The sequence below is a fragment of the Tasmannia lanceolata genome, unplaced genomic scaffold (genome assembly GCF_043159265.1).
Source record: "Tasmannia lanceolata isolate RefF3 unplaced genomic scaffold, GAP_Taslan_0.1 ptg000007l, whole genome shotgun sequence".
Taxonomy (NCBI): domain Eukaryota; kingdom Viridiplantae; phylum Streptophyta; class Magnoliopsida; order Canellales; family Winteraceae; genus Tasmannia; species Tasmannia lanceolata.
In genome coordinates, this window is record NW_027518684.1 from 25,419,724 (window position 1) to 25,430,953 (window position 11,230).

The window sequence follows — 11,230 nt, forward strand, 5'->3', positions numbered from 1 at the left end:
GAAACTTATGGGATCTTCATGTTAAGCTTCTTGACATGAAAATCCTGTATATAACAAAACACTTCGAAGCAACACATTAGTCCATAAAATGCTAATCAATTTGGTTTGCTAACATCAAAATAAGAAGGTAACGTGAATGATTAACCCATGGGAGCCCTTGGGCTTACAGGTGAAAATGGAAGTTTCCGACCCAAATGTAACTTACCGATTGAAATGCCGCGTGAAAACAGGTTTACTGGTTTATGACGCAAAAGGCGGGTGCTGTGTAAAATAGGCTTTCGGTTTGCCAAAAAAGGCAGGTGCTGTTTAAAAACAGGCTTTCCGGTTGTTTAAAACGGCTTTCGGAAATTGTTTCTTTTCGAAAATACCCTAAAGAGAGATTGAGAGAAACCGAACTGGTGCTCTGGGACTCATCATAAGGTTCTTCTTCACGACACCTATCATTAGTACCGCCTTGACAAAATTGGGTGTCTATAGGTGGTTATGCAGGGTACCCTCGAATGTCGATTTGAGTTACTGGATCATGGCTGAGGTGCAAATTTGAAGATTCGAACCATTGTGGTCAGTATTTGACGCGCTCAACCTTGGGTAGCCCCATGGTTTTAGAGTGGGATGCATAGGTCGGCCATGGGGCAATCTACCCTTCGTGGCGATGCACGGTATGCTCAAATGTCGATTTGAATTACTAGACCTTGGCTGAGGTGCAGAATTTTCTTCGTAAAGATAGGAATACGAAGTGCTCTTAGTTGCACTAGGAATTCAGTGTCAAACAAACCATTAAGGACGAAGAAATTGGCTTAGATTCCCTATAGGCTTGTATTTTATGTATGACCTGCTAAAGATCTCCAAATTGAGGTATTCAAATCATAAGTAATACAAGGGTCATTTCCATTACAACAAGTAGTGAACACATGTGCCACAAGCTTAAAGAAAAATGTGATGATTCTATAAGAGGAACCGAGAGCTTAAAATATGATTTTAGGATGTTCTGCCACATGAATGGAGCTGATTTTCGTCATTGGTTTGAATGCAAGTTGAAGGCTCATGGGAATTTTACTTCTCAATCCAGATATTCTCACAATGAAATTATGATTGGCAGAGGTCTCAAAATTGTTTTAAGAGGCTCACAGTTTGCTCGAATCAGATAGTGATTCTTTTGGAGAAAATGAAAATGCTTAATTCACATCCCCACCCTACTAATGTCACGTTTGTATGAAGCTTCATGGATTTAAAAGACCAAAGGAATTCAGCCACTAAAACAATTCTACATAGGTTCAGTTACACCAGATTTAATACTCTGACTTTCCTTGATTAGGCCGAAGAAGTCCATAAGATTTGAAGTGAGCACATTTACATTCCATTCCAATATTTAGGAGATTGATGAATTGAAGTTAAGATCTGAATTTAGGTGATGAACAAGCTGAAATATCCTTCAATTCAGCAAAAATTTCATCCAGGATCAGATTTAACAAGCAATTCGTGAACTTAAACTGTGATGATGAAACTGTTTTAAGCAACAGTCATTTAACTTGCGTAAAGTAAATTGAGCATTAAAAACGAGATTCCTTTGACGGATCTCGCTCCAGCTAGATCAGGGGGGGAAGAAACACAAATACTCAGTATATTATGTCTCTTGCTCGTGCTGTAAAGGCCGAAAACCGACTGATCTAAGTCTTGAACTCTCAATGTTGGAGCTTAATTTCTAGTAGCAAATTCAGTTATGAAGGAACTTCATTCAGCAACATTAAGAACTCATTCCAAATGTGCAATCAGAGGTTGAATTCACAGACTCATCCTCAAAGATAACTAATAAACGCAGAGATAAATCGAAGAATAAGATGAATGGCTCTCGTTATGAATTTGCCTTTTGGTGCTCCAATTTTGATGCATTTCTAAACTCAAAATCAACTGCAACTTGTTGAAGATTTCAGTTTCAGTAGGCAACAATTGAACTAAGAGATGAGGTCTCAGAAAAATGACTTCCAATGACAGTAATACAATGAAGATGCACGAACAACAATTACAGAGCAGTCTGCACTTTATTGATATTCTTTTCCATAAAATCAACGCTCAGCATCAAGATTTAGCAAGGAGATGCCAAATCAGGTCACTATGTAGGAAACCTTGCCAATTAAAAGGTGATACAAGTGAAGATCAAGAGACAAGAATGGAAATTAAGCTTTGGAGCCTGCCCTCTCTCTTAATTGGTTCCACCATAACACCCACTTTTGCAAGAAAAGGGGAAATTTGACGCTAGAGCGGATGGAAGCTGTCGAAGTCTATTTTACAACGAAAGAAACAGAGGTGAAAATTCCAAGTATTTTGGGAGTTATGACGGAAATGGTGAGACTCACTTGCTTTCGACTAGCTATTTTCAGACTTACCTCCGATTGAACGACCATAACTCACTCAATTCAACTCAGAATTTAATAAAATCGGTACCAAATCAAGAAGGTCAAAGTTTAGCTTCTAACGAAAGAAACGGCACTGAAAAATTTCAAGTATTTTGAGAGTTATGACAGAAATGGTGAAACTCGTCTATTTTTGGTGTACTAATTTTTTTTTTAAAGCAACATGTTTCATTGATATAAGAGCAATGGGGACCAGAAGTCCCGCAATACAAATATCAAAAACCGGATCGAGGATACCCAGAACCAGCAAGTATAGAAGTAATCAGAGAAATAATCTACTAAATGTATCCCTATTGACAAGATCCACATCCCAATCTTCATAACATACTAAATCCCCTACCTCTTGTCAGAACTGACCTCAAGAGGAAACCCAAGAAAAGAAATCCATGAACAAAAAACCCCATACCTCGAACCACAACAGAATGTAACCCCAAAATAAAATGAACAATATCTCCAAACCCTGCTATCAAACCAAAAGCCCTAAAAAGAGGACTGACCATCATCCATAATCCACTCAAAACAAAACCTCAAATTAGTTTATAAGAAAACCCAACAGATTAATCCTAAATTAAGCCGCACCCTTCTCCAATTCCTCTAAAATGTGCTTGATAAGGAAATATGGCATCTCGAAGAGGAGTTCCACTGGAATCCGTTCCAATCGACTAGGGCATATTCTTTCGGCGATCCTTTCTTTCACTTGTCGAATTCCAGCCACCTTATTAGCCTCCCAGTTAAGCCTCCTCGTAATCCTCTCTTCTTCCAAAAGAAGTTTGAAAAACGGGTGGTTAAATAGCGGGAATGAGAATCACTTACCTTAAGTGAACCAGAGAGCTTGAAGAAGATGAACGGGCAATTATGGGCTTCTTTTCTGAAACTTTCCCATTGCTTACGCAAAAGATCGTTAGCAATTTGTAATGGTGTTGGATCCACAGCACATGCCCTTTCTTCATCGTAACACATCGATTCAATCCTACTAAGGATATTCTCTAGGATCTTAATCTCCTCATCCAAGCACTTTCTAATTCCATTACTAGAAAGAATGTTACTCTCTTGACTATCCATTTCTTAAAACCCTAAAACTTCAAGAGAACAAAGTGAATCTAAAGAGATTCTTCAACCAAAGCGGCTTAAGAAAGCCCTGAAGAGAAGTCCCACCTCGAAAACCGAACAGCCAGACCTTGAATTGATTTGCAGCAATACCGATGAAAGTTTACCCCTACAACCTAGCTACCAGCTACCAAAGCTAAGAAAAACATAGGGTCCACCAAATGTAAATCAATCGGCTTAAGGACCAGACTCAATCGACCCCCACCAGTGGTCAACAAATCAAAATAAAGTCAACTTTCCAGCATACCCTAGGAAGCTAGGAAGTTTGAAATTTGAATTTAGGCAAGAAGTTAGGAAGGCAAGCTAGCCCGAGCTCGGCTAACTAACTGGAAACGATTTCGGGGCCAAACCAGGCAAGAGATAAGGCTCCGGGAAAGGCAACTTGGGTGAGGGTGCGCTCTCCGAAAAATCAAATGATTCAACACTAATTCTATAGATTTGATTCATTAGGTTAATGGTAACATAAGACCCTGAGATGATCCTTTGGGGAGCCAAGATTTTTGACGAAACAAAGCTCATGCAATGCTGATGGTTTCCTTCCATCTTAGTTTCAAGAACTCTGCCAAATAGACTTCCCAATGCTTCCACCGTTGATATGGCCCAAGCGTGCGGACTCCATTGAATTTAACCCACAAACTTTTCTCACCTTGGATAAACTCCTTACTCTAGGGAGCAAGAGAACACAGATGAGGACTCAAAACCTCAGGGCATCTAGATAAAATCTTCGAAGCCTGCGCCTCAGATTCAAAAGTAAAGATCAGTTCCTCTTCTGACAATAAGCAAGGACATTGTAAAGATAGAACATTCCAAGCCTTTTGCGCCCAAGCCCATATACCCTCAATCGGTTTGTGGGGGCACTTCCTCTTCCCAATTAAACAGGATTTTAGGGATTCCATACGGGCATCCACCTCCCTACCTGAGATTACCAAATCTTCTCGATTCCTGTAAGATATAGAGCCAAAATCGGGCCATTGACCATCCTCTTCTCTAGTCAAAGGCTGAGACGAAGACAGACGAGGAACCCATCTGGATAGTTTTTTCGCCAACTGAAATTATAATTCCTGGCCTACTCTGATTGAATGATCGTAACTCACTCAATTGAACTCGGAATTCAGTGAAATTGGTACCGAGTCAAGCGGCTCGAAGTCTAGTTAATAATAAAAGAAATGGAACAGAAAAATTCTAAGTATTCTGAGAGTTATGACAAAAATGTTGAAGATTTCAGTTTCAATAGACAGCAATTGAACTAAGAGATGAGGTCTCAAAAAAAGACTTCTAATGAAAGTAACACAATGAAGATGCACGAACGGCAATTACAGAGAAGTCTGCTCTTTCTCTGGTATTCTTTGCCACAAAATCAATGCTCAACATCAAGATTTAGCAACGAGATGCCAAATCAGGTCAATATGTAGAAAACCTTGCCAATTAAAAGGTGATACAAGTGAAGATTAAGAGCCAAGATTGGAAATTAAGCTCTAGAGCCCGCCCTCTCTCTTAATCGATTTCACCGTAACAACCCACTTTTGTAAGAAAAGGGGAAATTTGACGAGGGGGACGAATGGGTGGGCTAGACGTTGAAGATGATGGACTTAGAAGTGGTTGCTTCAAGAGGGGTAAAATTATTTTGCATTAGACAAGTTGAAAAATAAAGAAGATAGAGGAGGATTTTCATGAAAAACACCTGTAACATCATTCTTCTAAACACAGATAAAGAATGAAGATTTTTCTCCACCAAATTAAATTTTCATGAATCCATATTGAAAGCCCAAATCGTTTAATAGCCATGTTTATAGGCTTTTGGTGGACGTTTCTAATAAGGTCTCTGACTCTAGTAAAGCTAGAGAGAAAGAAAATGTCATTCATTCCCAAAAGTTCTCTCAAATTTCTTACTTTTTCTAAGATTTCTAAAAACTCTCAAATTCCTAAATAATTTCATGGAGGACCAACTCAAAGATTCCAAATAAAATAAACACTAGAATAATTTCCAATAAAATAAAAGATCACCATTAAGCTCTTGGATCAACATGAACAGTTGATCTGCACACCGTCTCAAACTCTTGGCAATCTAGCATGATCAACCTGCGGGTACTATGATCGGGCAATAACTCGGGAATGATCTACGATCCATCTCATCTCACGCTTGATCCGGTGTCTTGGTAGTTGATCTGAGGTCCAAATTGTTCAATCATGTCTGTGACGCTTTTGAATGGTTGGATGTACCTGCATCAAAATTCCCTCTAAAACTTTCTAATTCCCAAATCTCCTAAAGTTCAAATTACAATTCAAAAGACTCCAAATGAAAATGGGATGGAACATGGCTTTTGTGGCCAATTACAAAATGAAATGACTTAGTTGACCTTACCTAGTGGAAATGCCCAAAATGGACATGAAAGAAAACAAAATGGCATAAACTAGCCCTATTAGCTAAATGCAAAGAAATAAAGATAAAATCCTACACTGATGAGATGTAAAGGCCGATGTAGACCTTCCCAGGGGATGTTCCTGCATCATGTGGTCCCCGAGTTTGTGCTCGGTCTGCGTAGGTCAGCTTGTGATCAGCCGAGGTGATCCTTGGATTTGTGATCAAGCCATTTCTGGTCCCTTGGTTTGTCTTCATTCCGGGATGGTTGGGAAGTATCGACCGACTTGGCGTGGTCCCCAGATTTGGCAGCATTTCTTGCTGGTCAGTATTAGCGTACTGATTTGATATGAAGCCTATACAATTTTTGCAGAGACAATAGTTTTAGTGATAAACTATTGGGATTACATTGAAATCCTCCTGAGATTGATCTACTGATAGTATCGCTACAAGTTCTCTGAGTTCCAACTCGGGGGATGGGCTCCCTGACATAGATCAAGGTGGCAAGGATGGAGCTCTGCTACTAATTTTGGTGCAGGTAAAATGTGGAAGCTAAGCTATAGGTTGTAAGAGTGGTTGCTCAAACACTTTGTTATGCAGTTGAAGCAAATGGTTGCACATTCACCATAAGATCTCTTTCAAATACAAGCCATCTATGAACTAGGAGAAGAGTAATTCCTTGTCTATTCGAGAGGCTCACACAACAAAATTCCACTTCACTAGTTCTCTTGAATGATTTCCAATATGGGAAACAAACCTTTCTAGTTAGCTAGGCAGCTTAATAATGTGGCACAACTGTCCCCAAATGTATATATTATGGACCCACAAGAAGGTCTTCAAATTGGAGTGTCATTTTAACCCTTATATGAATGCGTCCTTTATTAACTTCTATTGATGGCCATTCAACTTGAAACGGTCGAACTGAGACTAACGAATCCACTATGTGCTAATCAAGGATGTTGAGACGAACCTTCCTTGGATTCCTTTCCATCTTCCAAAGTAAAGGCTCTGCAGAGATCGTGAATCGAAGCCTGGGAGCACAAAAAATCTCAGATCAACTAATGAAGGGCGGATCTGAATTTTCTCTACACTTCGGTAATTTCTCTATTAATGACAGCTCTAAAAACTTAGGAAATGAAAATGGATGAGGTTCAAGCCTTTAGTCTTCCACCACAAATTCCAAATCAGAGATTACAACTCTCAGTTGTAGAGCAGATCTATATTTGATGATGCCATTAGTATAGGTATGTTCACACCACAAATTCCAAAAACACATAAAGACCACAAAATTACCACACTACCACATGTATAAATGAACAAATGTAGTAAACCTATGATAGGGATGTATAAAGGCTGATGTAATGAATCCAAGGTGATGCTCCTGCATCACGGCCTCAGCTTCGAGCTGTGACCACACGGCATAAGCAATTTCTCCAATATTTCGGTACCTCATCTCAGCATCAAGCAACATCTTGCTTATGTAGTAGAACTTCTCGGTCTTTCCTTCTTCTCGGACTAGGACTGCTCAGGGCCACCGAGCTGCCAGATGCAAGTAGAGCTCTTCTCCGAATTTTGGTTTTGTGAGGAACAGAGGTGAGCCAAGGTACTCCACTACCTCTTGAGTTGCTCGAAGGAACTTTCACACTCTTCTGTACATTGAAATTCCTTCAAATTCTGTAGTGCTTTGAAGAAAGGCAGACACTTCTTGACTGATTTTGACCTAAATCGGCCTAAAGCTTCTGTCTGACCAGTGAGATTTGCTTTGCCTTGCCTTCCCTAACTGAGATGGACGTGGGGATTGGCCGAAGTAGTACCAAAAAAATGGAATTTTGGATCGGTGGGCCCCTAGCTCTTATTAATTAAGTACTATTGAAGATGGCCTCCTTTTAGCGTTCCCGTCAAAGTGAAGCCTGCACCACCCGGGGTCTGGATTTACCCAGACAACTTCGATAGGTTGGCTCCAAGGTTGCCAGCGCGGGATTCGAAATCGGGATTCGATTCGGGAATCGAAAGCGGGATTCGAAGGTTCCGGGGATGGTTGGGAGCGGGATTCGATTTTTCGCTGGGGATTCGAATAAGCTTTTCTCTTCCTTCGAATAAGCATGATCATCTCGTCCTCTTCCTTCTCCTCTTCCTTCTACATTTTCTGTAAAGGAAAAGTTTAAATAAATGAATTAATATTTAAAAGACTAATATCTTCACTGGGAAATTGCAAGTGTTAAAGATTTTGTACCTCCCCTTGTACGTTCTGCACGCCCCAGGAAACTAGTAATACGACCTTAGTGTTGGATGGTCGTCCAATTTCAAGTTCCGAGCTACTGACCACTCTTGGAGTCCCAGATCCTGCAGCTTCATCATTGTCATCTAAGTCACGAATAGTGAGTGAAGGACTTGAAAGTAATGACTGAGATGACGCACGAAATGTAGAAGGTCTAAGGAAATCATCATCGAGATCCTGCCATCGCATATCCTCCATTCTGATAGAGGATTCATCCATAAGTGGGAGCTCTGGGTTGATGTCCCATTTTCTATTTGGTCCTTCTTTGTATGCAGCCGCATTAAATCTAAATAATAGATTCGAAATTAAATAAATAATCTGACATAAATAATAAAAAACAATTATTGCATGCAAAAACGAAACAAACTTTAAACCTGGATAGGAGTCGAAGATTTGAGTGGATGTACACAAGAGTATCAGCACGATGTGAATTTAAGCGATTACGCTTTACATTGTGAATGAAGCTATATGTGCTCCATACTCTCTCTGCAGAAGATGTGCTAATAGGCTGTGAGAGAATTTTGATGGCCACTGACTGTAACTCTGGTACATGACTTCCATGAAAGTTCCACCATTTGGTCACACACACATTGGGATCTTTCGCATCATCCCTGGCAAATTTACTGGAAAACCTTCCAACCCTTCCTATGAAATCATATAACTGACGTCTAATCATACCACTCATCTCATCATCAGGGGAGAGATCCCTAATGGCTTCATATACAGCATCCATGATTTCAGGGTCTTTATCTGAAAATAAAATTGAATAATCGATTAGTCGATAACATAAATGAAGATAAATACAATTATATTATGAAAATTCACAATATGAGAAACAATTACATACCTGGGGTGACTCGTTTACCACCGCCTGGTGCTGGAATATTGAGATATGCAGGGTCATAATATTTTGGAGTGAGTACATGAGCCAAGGCATGCATTCGAACATTTATCTTCCCCCATCGTCCCACCACAATACCATGAATATGATTGTACATGTCAGGCACATCTTTCATGTTATCTTTTATTTGTCATAACATATTGTCCATGCCTTCGTACACTTCTGATATCAGACAGCCTTCCTGGTCATTGAACTTAATCATTTTATAGACGGGCTTCGTAATTAATAATGCCAATTTTATGTTCGTCCAAAATTCATCAGAGACTACACAAGTAGTTGTCATCTCGCCCCTCTCTATCATCACTTTGTCGGTGCAAGCATTCAACCAATCTTTCCAAGCATCTGTTAATACTGTCATCTGCAACGCCTCCCTTACATCAAGAAGTCTCTTAAGTGTAGTATAATGAGTTGCAAATCTAGTCTTCGCAACTTTCAGCAACTCAAACTTCGAATTGCTTCTAAATATAGCAAGAGCCTGCGAATGATTGGTAATATATTTGACGACATCCTTGCAGGAACGGTAAGTCTCTCCAATCAAACCTAGGTGTTTATGCTTGGTCAAGTCTTTGAATATCAGATTTAATGTGTGAACCACACAAGGAGACCAAAATATGTGGGGATAAACTTTATTAACCTCTGTCCCAGCAAGCTTGCAATTGGTTGCATTATCTGTCAGCACTTGCACAACATTAAAAGGCCCTACTTCTTCAATAGCATTCAACAAAAACTTTGCAATGTTTTTCCCTGATTTCTCCACGGCAGAGAAGTCGTACGCATAGAGAAACATTGAACCGAACATATTCGATGCCAGTACATTGATCAGGGCTTTGTTCTTCACGTTTGTCCATCCATCAGAGACAATAGATAGCCCATGTTCAGGCCATTTTTCTCTCACAACACCTAGATCTTTTGTTACATTATCTTTCTCATGATCCAATAAAGTTGTTCTTGCTTTCTCATAAGAAGGCAACTTGTATCCAGACACACAATTGGCGGCAGTTATCATCTCTTGAAAATATGGAGATCGGAGGACGTTAAAGGGAATCCCATTGGCGGCCAAAAATCTCAGCACTTTATGATCAACATCGTCTCTATCCTTTGCTCTAAAAGACTTGCCAAGTGGTGATTCACCAACCTTACTTGAAGAAGTCACACCGGAGCTGGAAGACTTGCCAACCATGTCTAACCGTGATTTCTTCAGTGGCAGTCTCCCAGGTAAATTCTCTGCTCTTTGGACTTGGCTTCTGATGTGGTCTTGTAATTGTTTGTCTTTTGCAACTGCACTGCAATATGCTATTCCTTGACCTTGACCTCTTGGTGCTTTCACAAGGTGTGCGTGCACCCTTGTATAAGTCCCAGTGTAAACCTTCTTACAATGCTTACATTTCCACTTTTTGGTTCCCCCATGTCCTTCGCTAGCTTTCTTTCCTTTGACTACGTGTGACCATAAAACTGTCGCTGACCTTGCGTTCGGAGTCAACACTATGTCCTCGTCATAATCTTCTTACACACATTCTTCATCATAGTTGTATTCTAGGTCCCCTTCAAAAACTATGTCATCATCACCTACACCTTGGCCTTGAAATTCTTGGTCGACAGTCTCGTCCATCTTTCCTCAATTGCCTCCTGACAAAATCAAAGTGTAAAATATTTGAATAATATATATCAGCACTACTGTATTTTGATGCGGGCACTCCTCAGTCCTCAGTCCTCAGTCCTCACTTTATTAAAAATTTAAAAGTATGGTATGGCCTGCACTACAGGATGATCCAAAGTCCAAACCGTCCATTAGATGGGCCACGGCCTAAATAGGTTGGGCCCCAAAAATCATTTCCAAAGGTTGATCGGTATAAAGTATAAAGTAAACACCAAGTTATAACCAATCTGTGTGGGATACACTTGGTAACTGGAGGTTTATACTTGATTTTCCTATATTTTTTATATATCTTAGAGATGAGATGATCAGATGAATGCAGGCATTTGTGATTTTCTGATTTTCACCATAATAACTTTCAGAAAAGGACCAGCAATAGACAGAGATAAATACCTTGTTAAATTTGAATAGCAAAGGACCCTCTTTCTAATGTTGCTTGCTTTTGCAACGATTGAAATAAGTTTGATCCTAACCCTCCGATCTATAGAGGGTTAGGATGAACTCTCAAACATTCAGATCG

The 11,230-nt window shown here is 39.9% G+C and overlaps 1 protein-coding gene across 1 annotated transcript; it reads right to left on the reverse strand.

The window, feature by feature from the left end:
• Positions 1 to 5,970: 5,970 nt before the first annotated feature.
• LOC143880699 (uncharacterized) lies at positions 5,971 to 9,171 on the reverse strand. Its single transcript, XM_077383673.1, has 6 exons — positions 9,003 to 9,171; positions 8,530 to 8,905; positions 8,111 to 8,441; positions 7,814 to 8,014; positions 6,848 to 6,908; positions 5,971 to 6,233 (listed from the first exon to the last, which is right to left on the reverse strand). The coding sequence occupies exons 1-6, from the start codon at positions 9,169 to 9,171 to the stop codon at positions 5,971 to 5,973; spliced, it is 1,401 nt and encodes a 466-aa protein (XP_077239788.1).
• Positions 9,172 to 11,230: the final 2,059 nt, after the last annotated feature.

What these genes read in the sequence shown, in the direction of transcription:
- LOC143880699 (XM_077383673.1), bottom strand. Translation starts at nt 9,171, where the DNA reads ATGAAAGATGTGCCTGACATGTACAATCATATTCATGGTATTGTGGTG. An exon ending in TGCAGAACGTACAAGGGGAG is followed by an intron (nt 8,015 to 8,110) that starts GTACAAAATCTT and finishes CAGAAAATGTAG; the next exon opens with AAGGAAGAGGAGAAGGAAGA. An exon ending in TGGAAAGGAATCCAAGGAAG is followed by an intron (nt 6,234 to 6,847) that starts GTTCGTCTCAAC and finishes AAAATTGTATAG; the next exon opens with GCTTCATATCAAATCAGTAC.